General features: G+C 55.9%; 1 protein-coding gene across 1 annotated transcript in view; it reads left to right on the forward strand.

The window, feature by feature from the left end:
* Positions 1-13,289, forward strand: part of TLL2 (tolloid like 2) — a 144,484-nt gene extending 131,195 nt beyond the window's left edge. The window contains exons 14-20 of the mRNA XM_070057473.2: positions 941-1,101; positions 2,190-2,370; positions 2,479-2,604; positions 4,631-4,758; positions 8,098-8,311; positions 11,258-11,508; positions 11,883-13,289. Of these exons, the coding sequence (XP_069913574.2) occupies positions 941-1,101; positions 2,190-2,370; positions 2,479-2,604; positions 4,631-4,758; positions 8,098-8,311; positions 11,258-11,508; positions 11,883-12,017 (1,196 nt within the window). The 3' untranslated portion in view covers positions 12,018-13,289. The remainder of the gene's footprint in view (positions 1-940; positions 1,102-2,189; positions 2,371-2,478; positions 2,605-4,630; positions 4,759-8,097; positions 8,312-11,257; positions 11,509-11,882) is intronic.
* Positions 13,290-15,767: the final 2,478 nt, after the last annotated feature.

Below are 15,767 nucleotides of genomic sequence, written 5' to 3' on the forward strand. Positions count from 1 at the left end.
GGGGGACGGTCCTAGGGGAGGTGGGGCAGGGATGGAGCAGCTGGCTGGCTGTGTAACGATGATGGACAGACGTGCACAGGATCCACCTCCCTCTGGGAGGGAGAAGCACCTGCACTGCCCTCATGACTGTGAGTGAGCTGCCACATAACCTCCACCCTAGAGAGGTGGGGCTGGGACCATGGTTTACTTTCTTCTGTGACTGCGTAAAATCCTTATGATTATTAAGGTAGGAAACAGAAGCAAAGAAAAACGATGAACCCTTTGGTGCAACTCAACCTGCTAGCACATTTCCCTTCTACCTCTTTTCTACGTGGCCGGGGTTCTCTTTGCCTTGTTGGCCTGCAAGGATCTCTGTGTCCGTGAAAGCCAGGGATGTTGAATAGCCTGGTGCTCACATTCCTGATTCTGCTTTGGTCCAAGTCATGTGGAGCCTATGTGACTTAAAGACAGGCCAAGTCCACTGCCATCCTTTTTTTTTTTTTTTTTTTTTTTAATTTGACAGGTAGAGTTTCAGACAGTGAGAGAGAGAGACAGAGAGAAAGGTCTTCCTTCCGTTGTTCACCCCTCAAATGGCCGCTGCGGCTGGTACTGCGCCAATCCAAAGCCAGGAGCCAGGTGCCTCCTGGTCTCCTGGGCCCAAGCACTTGGGTCATCCTCCACTGCCCTCCCGGCCCACAGCAGAGAGCTGGACTGGAAGAGGAGCAACTGGGACTAGAACCTGGTGCCCATATGGGATGCCGGCGCCGCAGGCAGAGGATTAACCGAGTGAACCACGGCCGGCCCCTGCCATCCTCTTTTTTAAGTAGTCAAGACTTGTCCAGAAAAAAGGACACAGTTGTTAAAAAAAAAAAGATTTATTTGTATCGTTGTTAAGAACAGAACTTTGGCTGCTGCTTGGAGAACTGAACACACTCAATCTTGTGTCTGCTTCCCTGTGCAGTGGCCTGTGGCGGCTTCATTACCAAGCTGAATGGAACCATCACCAGCCCCGGGTGGCCCAAGGAGTACCCCACCAATAAGAACTGTGTGTGGCAGGTGGTGGCCCCAGCTCAGTTCCGGATCTCCCTGCAGTTTGAGGTGTTTGAACTGGAAGGCAATGACGTAGGTTTCTGCGCTCTCATTGGTTGGCGGCTGTGTTGCATGGTGATGGGGGCAGAGAGCCGGAGCTTCCCACATGGTCCTAGATAGATCTCAGCAGGACAGAAGGGGGAGAGTGTTGTCTTCTGCACTCCAGCTGCAGGTCCTGCACAGAACAGTCCCTCCGGCCCTCTCGTCACGGGTGGGTTCTAGGAGAACCAGGACTTAGGCGAGTGAAGGAGGCAGGTGCTGTGTGGTGGGGGGCCGTCAGGACAGGACTGTGCCCTGGGGTGTGAACCTGGGGCCGGTGTCTAGCTGGGAATTACGTGGGCACCATGGACAGCCTGTTCCTTTTCTTGGATGACCAAGTCAGCTGAGGCTGGGTAGCACCCTGCACCTGCGGCTGGAACATGCCCTCCACCCACCCCCAGCCCCGGGCACAGAGGCCCTTCTCCATGTCCTGCCTGTCCCCCGCCCAGCTGCGGTTTTCACCCTAAGGAACCACCAGCCTGCCTAATACCTGACCAGGCAGGCCTTTTGGGTACCGACTGGAGAGCCCAATGCCAATGGCCCTGACACCCAGGGGTTCCCATGCCCATGAGGGGCTCACTCTAAAGTGAATATTTTCAGAAACAAACAAACCCCAGAACACAATGGATCACTTAGCAGTTAAGTTCTTCGTAAGAGAAGTCAGTGCCATGGCAGGCAACGTGGATTCTAGTCCTGGCTGCACCACTGCAGACGGAGCTGTGTGACTTCAGAGGAATGTCTTTCCCTCTCTTGGCTTCAGTCTCTGCATGAAAATACAGTGGAGTTGCACTGTGCCTGAGGTTTACAAAATTGCCTCCCCCTCCTCCTCTTCTCTTTTTTCCCCCTACAAGTGAAACCTCAGGGGCTGCCCACTATGTAGAATCAGGGGCAGCACGGGTACAGAGTTATAAGGGTTTCCAAGCGCTGCACTCAGCTGGAGCGTTAGGGACCCCCTGTCCCCACTCTGGAGCTCATTCCGGTGCCCAGCACAGTAAGAGCAGGGGGAGACCCCCAGCTTTGCACCTAGCCGAGCCCCTCTGGCCCCCGGGGCAGGGGCCGCTCCCCACCGTGTTCCCTTGCAGGTGTGTAAGTACGACTTCGTGGAGGTGCGCAGCGGTCTAGCCCCTGACGCCAGGCTGCACGGCAGGTTCTGCGGCTCCGAGACGCCCGACGCCATCACGTCCCAGAGCAACAACATGCGCGTGGAGTTCAAGTCGGACAACACGGTCTCAAAACGCGGCTTCCGGGCCCACTTCTTCTCAGGTAGGCGGGCTCTGGGTGGGGGTGGGGGGGCGCAGCCGGGACGCGGAGGCAGGGACGTCCCACACCCATGACTCCTCTCTGGAGAGTGCGTTCCGTTTGTCTCCCCAGACAAGGACGAGTGCTCCAAGGACAACGGTGGCTGTCAGCACGAGTGCGTCAACACGTTCAGCAGCTACCTGTGCAGGTGCAGGAACGGCTACCGGCTCCACGACAATGGCCACGACTGCAAGGAGGGTGAGGCCGCAGCTCCCGTCCCCCGTGTGCACGTGCGTGCTTGCTTGCTGAGGGGAGCAGTGGGAAGCCGCCGCCGCTGGCTGGTGGAAGCCCCCCAGCTGCGCTCCTGCACTTTGCCCCCAGAACAGCCAGCTCATCCCTTCCGGTGGCACGTGGGCCATTCCTGGTTCTCCTGCCTGGATTATTATTGCCCAGCAGTGGCACCTGCAGGCTCCGGATCACACCTCCGAGGTCTAAATCCCAGTTGTGCCACTCATTAGCTGTGTGACCCTGGCCAAGTTACTTCTCTGAGCTTCAGTTTTGTTTTGTTTGTTTGTTTTTGACAGGCAGAGTTAGATAGTGAGAGAGAGAGACAGAGAGAAAGGTCTTCCTTTTCCATTGGTTTACCCCCCAAATGGCTGCTATGGCCGGCACGCTGCACCAATCCGAAGCCAGGAGCCAGGTGCCCCCTCCTGGTCTCCCACGCGGGTGCAGGGCCCAAGCACTTGGGCCATCCTCCACTGCACTCCTGGGCCACAGCAGAGAGCTGGACTGGAAGAGGAGCAACCGGGACAGAATCCAGCACCCCAACTGGGACTAGAACCCAGGGTACCAGTGCTGCAGGCAGAGGATTAGCCTAGTGAGCCGTGGCACCAGCCTGAGCTTCAGTTTTCCTACGTCTTTCCTACGGTCTTTGTGAGAATTACAAGAATGCCCAGGAAATATTTTGGATGACCTGGCACACTTTAACACTTGAATGCCACTGCTGTCAGCATCTCTGTCCGTAGTGCTGCCTCCCCAGACAGCTCTCCCAGTAGAGAACTTGGGAGGCACTTTGCCCCCAGCTTCATTTGGCCTTGAATGTCCAGCCATTCTGGAGAGTGTTCTCTGCTTCCCCTGCCCAGTGAAGGGTGTCTGAGCACCCGCGATAAACATGGCAGCCTCCCGGCCTTGGCCCCAACCACAGAACCCTGCAGAGTGAGTCATGGGGGTCCAGGGAGTTGTGTGGCCAGGACCCTGGTGGTCGGTCATGGGGTTGGATTGGGAAGTGGGCAGAAGTGAACTGGAAGGGATTGTCAGGTTCCTGGGAGGCGCCTGGGCCAGAGCGGCAAGGACAGGAGGGACATAAACTCTGCCACTGAACAAGATCCTGTGGGGTCCCCTCGGATGGGGCAGGGGGCACGAGAGCAGGCGTGCCAGCAGCCCAGTCCCTGACCCCCTTGGCACCTCTTCTCTCGCTGGCTGCAGAGTGGGTCAGCACTGAGCAGCAGAAGTCCTCTTAAGGACATCCTTGCACCTGCTGCACCCCCACCCGCCCCAGCCAGAAGCCCCCATGTTTCCTGCCTGGGGCCCTATGATGGCGCAGGTGGGGTTCGAGTCCTGGCTGCACCCCTTACCGGCACGGCACAGATCCTCTCTAAGCTAATTGTACTCTTTGGCCAGTGGGAAGGAGTCATGGAGGAGATGCATACACAGTGCTTACTACACACTCAACATGGAGGCAGGCCAAAGTGCTAGGCACTGAGCAGGCTGTGGGCCCGCTCCTTGCTCGGAGCGCTGTAACCCGGGCAGAGGGGACTGCTCTGAGTACCAGCAGAGGTACGTGGTGGCAGGCCTGTGATCGCTGTGTGCCAGTAGTGGCTGAGCACTCACTGGCGCCTGGCGCTCGCTGAGCCTCATGCACGCACGGTCCCATCTCAGCCACGTGTCATCCCGGCAAGGTCGGCTCCCCTTTCACAGATATAGACATATGGGCCCAGGTCCCCCACGCTGTAGATGGTAGAACCAGGATAACTGACCGCCGAGCCCGGACGCTTAGCCTAATACCAACTTTCCCACAATATGAACTGTGACAGTAAGAGAGCTGACCTGGCTCTGGAGCCGCAGCCAGGAAGGCAGTGAAGCCGGCTCAGATCAGGCAGCAAACCCCTCCCGTGGGGACACCCGACTGACTCCACCCCGAGCTAGTCCAGAGGGGAGATGGCCCTGGAACACCTTTGGTGCTGCCCCCAGGTGAATGATGCCTCTGTCTCTCCCTGTCCCCCAGCTGGCTGTGTGCACAAGATCAGCAGTGCTGAGGGCACCCTGGCGAGCCCCAACTGGCCCGACAAGTACCCCAGCCGCAGGGAGTGCACCTGGAACATCTCGTCCACTGCCGGCCACAGGGTGAAACTCGTGAGTCGTTTTTTGTGGTTCAGTAAGAACACGGATGGACCTGAGTGCTGGACGGGCAGGGGTTGGAGTGTCTGTTTGCCACCTCCCAGCTCTGACGCGTGGGGAAGTTACTCAGCCTTTCCGGCCTCACAGTGCACACAGTGAAAATGATAACGAGCCCCATCGCATGGGGGCTGCCGTGCAGAGGAAGGGAGATGCAAAAGTGCCACCCCCTCACCGTGCGGAGATTTGGTAGTGTCCAGTTTTGAATTTTTACCAAACGATATATTCTCAAGGTAACATGAAATTCATGCAATCTGTGCAGAAAGTTGGGATACCAGAGTTCCCAGGTCCCTCACTCCCACTCTAGAAACGACCACTGCATACTTTCTTGTGAAGCCTTCTAGAAGTTTCCTATGCACACACTATGTATGTGTGGGCACAGGAAAGATATAGATCTTTTTTCTTACACTACTCACATAGAAGCTTATTATTCATATTCTACAACTTGCATTTTTTTCCCCCAGTTAACCATAGGAGACTAGATTCTTCATGCAAGTTCTCTCTTGAATGTTTAAAATGCAACAGTCTTCCCGGCCTTTATGTAAAGTGGCATGGTGCGTGGGCTGCTTCAGGGGAGGAACGGGACCCCCGGGGACTCCCAGATCCTGCAGGATGAAGCAAAGCCACCTGCCCGCTGGAGAAGCTGTTGTGCTCCAGAGCTTTTGCGTTTTCATGAGTTGTTCCAACCGCGGAGATAGGAAGGCTGGCCTGAGCGTGAGGGACCACTAATCCCGGGGGAAGAGAAGGAACCAAGGAGAAAGTGTCGCTCCGGAGAGGATTCGCACCGGCTCGGCAGGGTGTGTGCTGGGGCAGAGGGGTGTAGCGCGTGAGTGAGGAGCAGAGGCAGGGGCAGGGGCTCCCCAGGTACCCAGGGGCAAAGGTAGAGCCCTGGCCACTGGGCGCTCCCAGAAGGCACCTGTTGTGCCTGGGCTCCCCATGCAGGAACTGCTTGCCCCTTGCTGTGCTCCTGAGAGCGGCCGCCCTGGGTGGGTCAGAGAATAGCCGGGAATCTGTGTGGGAGCCGGCGATCGTTTACTGGAGAAACTAGAAGATTGCCCTCTGCTGGAAAATGTTGGCTGTAGCAGCAGAAATCCCAGATAACAGCGAGGGAATGGCGCCCCCTGGGGCTAGTGTGGTGCAACCACACACAGGGAGGTGTTCATCCCAGGTTCACAGGCGAGTGTGTGTGTGTGTGTGTGTGTGTGTGTTTTGGGGGGGGTGGAGATTGTTGGATCCCATCCACTGGTTCACTTCCCAAATGCCCCCAGGGTGGGTGCTAGGCTAGACCCAAACTAGGAGGCAGCAACTTAATCCAGGTCTCCCACATGGGTGCATGGGTGGCAAGAACTGTTACTTGAGCCATCACCTGCTGCCTCCCAGGGTCTGCATTAGCAGGAGTCTGGAGTCAGGAGCTGGAGGTGGGTGTTGGACCCAGGCAGCCTAATGTGGGAGGGAGGTGTCCTAACTGGCATCTTACCTGCTAGGTTAAACACCTGTCCAGACATGTTAGGGTTTTTCCTTTTTTCTTTCTTTCTTTTTTTTTTTTTAAGACTATTTATTTATTTGAGAGACAGAGTTAGAGAGGGTGATACAGAGAGAAAGGTCTTCCATCCACTGGTTCACTCACCAGATGGCACAATGGCTGAGCTGAGCTGAGCTGAGCTGAAGCCAGGAGCCAGGAGCTTCTTCCAGGTCTCCTACCTGGGTGCTGGGGCTCAAGCACGTGGGCCATCTTCTACTGCTGTCCTAGGCCATAGCAGATAATTGTATTGGAAGTGGAGCAGCCAGGACATGAACCAGTGCCCATATGGGATGCTGGCCACAGGTGGAGGTTTAGTCTGCTACACCACAGTGCCAGCCCCCAACATGTTAATCTTTAAAAGATGTTTCTCTGGGCTGTTGCTGTGGCATAGCAGATTAAGCTGCTGCCTGCAGTGCCAGCATCCATGGGAGACCCACAGGACCTGGCTTCAGCCTGGCCCAGTCCCAGGTGCTGTGATTACTGGGGAGTGAACCATCTGATGGAAGATCTTTCTCCTTTTCTCTGTCTCTGTCTGTTTCTCTGTCTTTCAAATAAATATTTTTAAAAAATGTTTCTTTGGAAAGTGGGTAGTGGATATATTGACTGTTTGCTACTGTAGATGCAAGTTGAGTGTTTCTCAGAAAGCTGGTGTTTGTGGGCAACAGCATGGGGTGTGCCATGCACCCCTGGGGTGCTGCCCACTGCCCTGGCCTGATCTCCCTCCCAGTGCATGACCCCTGCCCTGAGCCCGTTGTCTCTCCCACCACTGTCTGGTCCCGAAACTCCCTTTTTCCTAAGCTGGGAGAGCTTTATCCACTTCCACTGTCACCCCGCTGGACGCCTGCCCTGCTCATGACCTGTCCCCCTCCCCACCTCCATCTAATCGCAGCCACTCCCCAGCCCTCTTCGTTTGGATTGACCGCCCAAAGATATCCTGTCTGTGTCTTTTGCCCCAAGTCATCCCCTGCCGCTGTCCTCTGTCGCCCTGTCCCGTCTCCTCGATGCCATGGCCCCTAGTCCCCCGTCCACCCAGCAGCACTCAGGAAGCCTGCCCTGACAGCTGAGAAGCCAGCTGGAAGGCGGGGGCTCCCGCGTCCAGCTCTGGCCGAGCCCGAGTAACCTGATGATGACGGGAACTGTGGGCTGGTGAAGGCTGGCTGGGCGTCCAGGTCAGCTTCGTCCGTCTCCAGCCGCGTGAGCGTGGGCAAGCCGCCGTTCTCCAGGACTCCTCTCGTGCACAGCAGGGAATGCACTGCCAGAGTGAAGTGGGAAAATGCCCGTAAATGCGTGGCATGGGCACACTGAGTCAGCCATTGTGAGGATGCCCGCAGGGAGCCGCCTGCGCTCCACCAACCTCATCGATGTCCTCTGTGCTCCAAGGTCACGTAGTAGAGCGCAGAAGTCCCGAGCGGGTCTCTGAAACCAAAGCCCCTGGGTCAAGGCCTCGCTGCTCTACCAGCGAGTGACCTGGGGAAGCCAGGTCTCCCCGCCTGTGAGGTGAGGTTAGTCACAGCTCAAGGCTGTGAGGGTCCCCTGAGGGATTCAGTCTGGTCAGCGAGCACCCGGGCGTTGCTGGCTCCTCGTGTCACGTGGGGAAGCCGCGCTCGAGGGTGCACGGAGACGGATCTGGAGAGCCTGGCTCTGCCGCTGACACTCCCAGAGCCCCCGCGTCTGCCCTGCAGACGGTCACATTCACTCCCCGCAGATGTCCGCAAGGGTCAGCCTGGCTGCCCGCCCCCCAGCCCCCGCCTGACTTCCTGCTCTTGCTTCCCCAGACGTTTAATGAGTTTGAGATCGAGCAGCACCAGGAGTGCGCCTACGACCACCTGGACGTGTACGACGGCCCCGACAGCCTGGCCCCGCTCCTCGGCCGCTTCTGCGGCAGCAAGAGGCCCGCGCCCGTGCTGGCCTCGGGCAGCAGCCTGTTCCTTGGCTTCTACTCGGACGCCTCGGTGCAGAGGACGGGCTTCCAGGCGGTGCACAGCACAGGTACGGGGGCCCGCGGGGCCGGACCCAGCCTGAGGCGAGGCGCGCCTCCACGGGTCAGGGGGCGGAGGGCCAGGTCTGCCTCCGGCTGTGACCGGGAGGGTGTGGCAGAGCCCCCTGATCAGGGAAGGGGAACATCAGCAAGCCCAGGGAGAGGGGAGCTTGTTCCCTTTCGTGTCCTTAACTGAGGACATTCCAGGGGCCCGTTTCCTTCTCTCCTCCCTCCCTTTCAAACTGCATTTGTGATCTTGCCGGTCTGGGGAAGCTGGGAGCTGGGTGGGGGCGCGCAGCCCTTGATACCCTCTTGGGAAACTGACAGCTCTTCCTGTTCCCCACTTGTTTCCCCCACTCAGAATGTCAGCTGTTCTGGTGGCTCCTTTGGAGAAAGATGCTTGGGATTTGCAGGGTGTGCTTTGCTAAACAGTAGAAAGTGAGAAAACTGACTCTTGGGACCAGCGCCGTGGAACAGTAGGTTAATCCTACACTTACGGCGCCAGCACCTCCTATAGTGCCAGTTTAAGTCCTGGTTGCTCCTCTTCCCATCCAGCATCTCTGCTGTGGCCTGGGAAAACAGTAGAAGATGGCACAAGTGCTTGGGCCCCTGCACCTGCATGGGAGACCCAGAGGAGGCTCTTGGCTTCTGATCAGCCCAGCTCTGGCTGTTGCAGCCATTTGGAGAGTGAACCAGCAGATGGAAGATCTCTGTCTCTCCCTCTCACTGTCTGTAACTTATCTGTCAAATAAATAAATAAATAAATCTTTTAAAAAAGAAAGAAAACTGACTCTGCTCTGAGTCGTGGAAACGGCATCCCTTGGCCGTAGAAGCCATGAATGCAACTCTGACACTGATCCTGGCCTCAGGTTGGGGCCTTTGGCAGAGCTGGCAGCTGCCTGAGACCCTTACCTTCTGCAGTGCCTAGTCTGACATCACAACTGTGGGACCCTGTAAGCCTTCCAGTGGCCCCCTGCCCCCAGTGTTCATTGAGTTATTTAGATTTGTAAAAAAAAAAAAATTATTTATTTGAAAGGCAAAGTGACAGAAAGAGAGGGAGAGACAGAGAGAAAAAAATCTTCTACCTGCTGGTTCACTCCCCAAATGGCCACACTGGCCAGAGCTGGGCTTGGCTGGAGCCAGGGACTTCATCCAGGTCTTCCACATAGGTGGCAGGAGCCCAGCACTTGGGCCATCTCCCACTCCTTTCTCGGGCGCATTAGCAGGGAGCTGGATTGGAGCAGCTGGGACTCAAACTGGCACTCTGATATGAGATGCTGGCATTCTAGACAATGGCTTAGCCCACTGTGCCACAACGCTGACCCCTTATTTAATTTGAAAGGCAGAGAGACAGCTCTCCCATCTGCTGGCTTACTCCTCAAATGCCCCCAAGAGCTGGGGCCGGGCCAGGACAAAGCCAGGTGCTAGAAACTCCACTGGGGCTCTCCACGTGGGTGGCAGGTACCTCCATACTCACCCATCACTACTGCCTCCCAGGAGGCTGCATTAACAGGCAAGCATTAACAGGAGGCTGGATGGGAAGTGGGGCTGGGACTTGAAACCAGACACTCTGAATGGGATGCAGGCATTGTATCCACTGTGCCAGGTGCCTACCCCTCCAGGGTTGTTTTTTGTTTGTTTGTTTTTCAGTGCCAGAAAATATGGCTTGGGTCACAAAAAATCACCCAGCATCCTTAGAGAGTCTGGCTCGTCCCTGCTTAGCAGAAAATGCTTCCCAGCTTATGGGATCTTTTCAAGCCCCTCAAGGAGAGGTAGCTCCTCACAGAGAAGTTGAAATCCATTGACCAAAGGTTTCACCCTCTCGTCCGTGAGGACAGAGGCCAGGCAGGGGGGCGCCCGAGGAGGGTTAGGGTCCTGGCAGACAAAGTGGGGCATGCTCAGAGGCATCATTTGAGACTTAATAAAGGCAGTCACAAAGGGGTGAGGGGCTCCACAGGGGACAGTGCCGCTGCGGGGCTGGGAACCCAAGGCCATCACCGCTCCAGCTGGGAGGGCAAGAGGAGGGAGTGGCAGCTGGGGACAGCTGGAGAGCAGAGTGCAGTGGCCTCAAACCTGGAAGAACAAGCGGTGCAGGAGTGGGGGCCTAAATACCCTGCCCCGGCTCTGGCCTGCTGGTGCGTGGCCACCAGGAAGACAGCCATGTGGCCTGGGGGTGAGGCCCCCGGGGCTGGGTGGAAGCTGTCCTGCCCACTCTGTTCATTTCACAGCTGTCCCCTCTTGGACTTTCCCTGAGAACGCTCATGCCTGGAAGAAATTCTGAGCCCAAGCAAACATGAGACTAAGGGTGAGAGGCAGGGTAGGACCCCGGCTAGGCTGGGCGAGTTTTGGGAACCGGACAGCAGCACAGAATCTACAGCAGGGGGCGCTCGCGGTGCAGGGCTTCGCTGCCACGATTTCCGATGCTTCCCAAGCCAGATCCGTGCTGCTTACTCGTTATATTGTATGTGGACTCCAGCAGCCTAGACACAGGGGGTGCTGGATCCAGGCCAACCATCCTAATAAAGCGCTCAGAGGCCCAGGCTAAGGAGCACTGCCTGAAGTCTGAAGCACGGCTCTGCGACGATACCCACTGGGCGTTCAAAGATGGACCACGGTCCACAAAGTCAATACTCCGAAATGCAAGAGCCAGCCCAGTCCACTGCAGTTCTGGAGTGCGTTTGTCGCCCTCTTTTGGCAGAAGCTGCACATTGCAGCAAGCCTGATGGGCTGATGTGCTTGCCTGTTGGGAGTGCGCGTGCTCAAGAACTGCAGGCCTTGGGCACCCAGCCTGGGACCTCAGGGGTGCTGGCCTCAGAGCCGTGGGCCTCTTTTTACCCCCTCTGTAAAATGGGATGGTGAAATGGCCTCTGTAGGAAGCTGGGGCTGGGGGGAAGCAGGTGGGGCTGGCACCTGGGTCCGGGCGCCCAGGGAGCACCTCGGTTCTCTCTCCGCTCCAGAGTGCGGGGGCAGGCTGCAGGCCGACGTGCAGACCAAAGAGCTCTATTCCCATGCCCAGTTTGGGGACAGCAACTACCCGAGCCAGGCCCGCTGTGACTGGGTGATCGTGGCTGAGGACGGCTACGGCGTGGAGCTCGTCTTCCGTGCCTTCGAGGTGGAGGAGGAGGCCGACTGTGGCTACGACTACATGGAGGCCTATGACGGCTACGACAGCTCAGCGCCGCGGCTCGGCCGCTTCTGTGGCTCCGGGGTGAGTCCCAGCATGTGCGGGGCCCAGCTCCGGGACCCCAACTGCACGTAGCCGCCAGTGCCAGCTGGCAGCCGGGCGCGGTTCTACAGGAACCCAGGTGGGCTCGAGGCAGTGGGAGAGATCTGAATCACTCTCTCACTCTGTGCTGGGCGTCTAGAACCGTGTTTGGAGAGGTGCGGCCAGGAATGACATGGAGCAGAATTTGCAATGTTGTGGGTGGAGAAGGATCGGGTTTGGGCACCGGACAAAATCTCTGGTGCCAGGGACACCTGCTGACAGCAGTAGCCCTCCTGCAGCCCTGTAGGGTCCTGTCCCATCCTCACAGGCAGCCAGCTGACTCCAGTGCCCCTGGTCCCCCTGTCTCCTTCCCTCAGCCCCCAGAAGACATCTACTCTGCCGGGGACTCCCTGATGATCCGATTCCATACCGACGACACCATCAGTAAGAAAGGCTTCCACGCCCGGTACACCAGCACCAAGTTCCAGGACGCCCTGCACATGAGGAAGTGATGCCCAAGCTCCTCACAGTCCCAACGGAGGTTTTTGTTTTGTTTTTACAAAACTAGCACCTTGAGAATCACCCCTAAAAACATATACGATATTTTTTTCTTAAAGACTCAAAATCCAGTCTTGGAGGCATAGATTTGGATGGAAAAATGTACTTCTGGCCAACAAGGAGGAGACAACGAGTTCCTTTGATTCTATTTCTGATTATAGCAATTGTGGCCCTTTAAGATGTTGGTTGAAGGTTCGAAGTCATTGACCAGCCAGGCTATGCTTGTTCCTCGTCCCCTGTGCGTCTGGGGCCCAGGCCACAGGCGCTGGTCCATCCTCGGCTGTCGGCAGGCTAATAACACCCTGGACACTCGGCCTGTCTTCCACCTGCTCTGGGCAGTGAGGACAAAAGCTGACGGCGGCTGCCTGCCTGCCCTCGGCTGCGGCCGCAACCTTTAGCCTACCGTCTGCCGAGGATGCGCCAACCAGGAACCGTGAGCCTGTGGACGCCAGGACCGCACGGCCACAGCGCCCTGACTATCAGGAGGGTCACTGCCAGGACGTCAGGCGCCCTCAAGCCTTTTCTCCGCGCCCTTCTCATGGCCTCCCTCGGGCCCTGCCCCATCCCTAACTGCATTTGGGAAGAAGGCACCGTCTGTGGATACCAGCAGGACGTTGGCTGGTAAGAGTCAGCGTCCCCAGCCGGCCCATGAGAAACATCCTGGTCCATCCTGACGTTTCTGCCCTCGCTGGCTCGGCTCACCGAGAAGACTCCGCCTGTGCTTGGGATTCCATGGGCTTCCAAGAAGGAGGCACCTGCCGTGGGAACCCGACTCCCTGACTGCCGGTTCCAACTGTGCATACAAGACGTGCAAAGGCATCACAGGAGAGACCTGAACCAGTCCCTTGTCGGGTGAACACTGTGGAAAACTGGTTGGTGATGTCATGTGTGGACGAATCACCATCCAGGGGAACACGTGAACCTGCAACCAGCCTCCTATGACCTGTCAGGTGAAAGACTGTGGCGGGAGCTTTGCTCGGAGGGGCAGCATTGAATCACCCGCTTGCAATCAGAATTCCCAACACTTGGCACTTGTTCTCGGGAAGTGTAGAGGATGATGTTTACATACTTTTAGCACCTCAAGGTATAATTTGAACATTGGAGTAGTTTTGAATGGCATTTCGTTAAGGCATCTATGGGCATTATGAGCTAAAAGCTGTGGTATGTTAGCTTTAAAAGAGTATTTATGTTGGAATAACTTTAAAATAATGTTTACATAACCGGGAGTCCTGTTTGGTTGGTGTTGAACACAGGGCGGCACGAGAGCCTAGGTGGCTCCCAGCTCTACAACTCTGTAGGGATGTAGCCTCAGTTAAAGTGCTTGACAAAGGTTAAAGGTTCCATCTGTTCAAGGTCAGACTATGCCACTGGAGGACTGTGTCTATTAAAATGATTGCTGGGAGTAGAAATGAGAATAATTCAAAGAAAGGTAAAATGAAATGCATGGAAATATTTTTTCCTTAAAACAGAAAAAAGTCAAATTATTATTATTAATAATAATATATGTCTGTATATATGTCTGTGTATGTCAAGGATCAGCTATCAGTCTTAATCGGTGCAGTGTGAAAAACTCCAGCCCTGGGCTGTGGCTTTACTGTTTGGGCCTCCAGCCTGGACCCTGCATCTCATATCTCCCCTTGCTCTAAGTGCTCTCTCTGCCTTCCTTGACCCCATACTGACCCCTAGGCTCAGAGGCCGCTGGATGGCAGGCCCTGCCCAGCCGCCTCCTGGTCCAGTTCTCATTGATTGCAGTGGATTCTGTGTCTCTGGTTTGTGTATTGGTAGAGGTTTTCTTTTGTCTCTTCCCGTCTGTCAAAGTTGAAATTGAAATCAGATTACATAAGGTGGCCTTTCAGGGTCTTTCTCCCAGAAAATGAAAATTCCAGAGTTCCAATCTTCAAAAGTACAGATAGAAGGAACAAACTCCAGGGGAAAGTGGGAGGGAGTAACCACCTGTGTTGGCTTTGCTACCCTTGTGGGACATGGTTACTTTTATCTCTGCAGTGGGAACATTTGCAAAAGCACACAGCTTCAGCCATTGGCACTGAATGGCCAACATGCTGCAAGGGGGCCTTCGTGGAAACCTTTAGTTAGGCCTTCTGTGAGCGATGCATCCCCAGAAAAGACCAGCGCTGACTCAGCTAGGGCTGGCCAGGGTGCTCCGCCCACACTCACAGGGATTCAGGCATGGGACAGCTGCTGTCAGGAGCTCCGGGCTGGCTTCATGGGAGGGAGTCTGCCCAGCACAAAGGCCCAGGCCCCTGCCCAGCACCCTGCACACGCCCCTGGAAGCAGATGGAGTTGCTGGAGGATGGTGCTTCAGCTTGCTTTGTCCTTTAACTGGGTGCCAGTCCTTGGGGTTGTCACAGAGGCCCAAGACGAGAGAATCGATCCTCAGACACACGGCCTCTTGATGGCAGCAGCTGGGGCCTGGGCCTGCAGCCTGCTCCATTTCTAGTGTCTTCTGATCTAGCTAAAGCTGGAACCTGGGTTCCAGGGCAGGTGGGTGATCCAGAATTGATTTTAACTGGTAGAATTTCTCCAAACAGAGGTGGTGCGGCTGGCTGTTGGTTCACTATTCCACTTCCAAGTTTCCCTCTATTTCTGTTTTGCTGTTTCCCTCTGAAGTTTCCCGTTGCTCATGAAGTGCTCGGTCCATTGAAATCCCTTGCTGAAGCCTGTTGACCCGCGCGTTCACACCGGCCTTCGTCTTCAGTCTGGTCCACTCCACGGTGCTCGCATCGTCCCCGGCACTGTGGATGCTGAGTGTCTGAACAGACACTCCCTTGGTCTCAGCATGTGTGTGTGGACTCCGGTGTACAATCCCAAATGCTTACGAGCTTTCTTTTTAAAAAAGAAGATCTGCTCAAAGTGTTATCTGTAAGGATGTGGGTGTTTTTTCTTTTGTATAATTTTACATTTCACACATTGATGCCGGTTTCAAAGAGAAAGTGGAGAGGAGTTAGCACGTGGCTCTGTGTAGGAAGGATGCTGTCATTAAAGCACACAGATTTCCTGGTGTGTCCTGGGCTTGCGCAGTGATTACTAGTGCCGTCAAGTCAGGAGACCCGGGCAGGGTCCAAAGGGGGACTTTCCTTTGGCCTTGTCCTCTCTGTGAGTGCCCAGCTCCGGAACGGAGTTCCCTACTGCACCCAGAAGCCACGGGCAAAGCTAAAGATGGCTTTCTCCCTGCCCCTTCCTTGGACCAAAACAGGCTGGAATTGTGATACTTGAAGTGTTGTGGAGACAGCTCCCACTGCCCAAGTTCCCAGGATGGCCCTTGTCCTCCATGCACCCTTGGTTCCCCTGTTCTCCCTTCTCCCTGCCCGCGTGCCTCAGGAATACGTCTGACATTGAACATGAAAGCCGTGGCTCCTATAAGGTGGCCTCTTCTCCTTCTGGGCCCTCCCTGCGCTGTTGCTTCAGGCTTGGGGTGGCAGTTGCACCCTACTGGTCCACCTGGGGGACTGCCCTTCCCCCAGGGAAGAACCTGATAGTTCCTTCAGTGAAACCCCCTGAACGCAGCGAAAGGAGTGTGTCATTTGTTTCCTGCACAAGACCCTGACTGACACAGGACCATTCCTAACACAAGGAAGAGATTCTAATGAAGGACATCCTTTTTAAGTTGACCAGATGAAGAGGCCTTGGGGTACACTGGAGTATTATGGGTTATATCAGCAAAGATTATGTCAGACCATGTTCTT

Source organism: Oryctolagus cuniculus, chromosome 15, assembly GCF_051225735.1.
Source record: "Oryctolagus cuniculus isolate XC-2025 breed Fujian yellow rabbit chromosome 15, ASM5122573v1, whole genome shotgun sequence".
In the NCBI taxonomy this organism is placed as follows: domain Eukaryota; kingdom Metazoa; phylum Chordata; class Mammalia; order Lagomorpha; family Leporidae; genus Oryctolagus; species Oryctolagus cuniculus.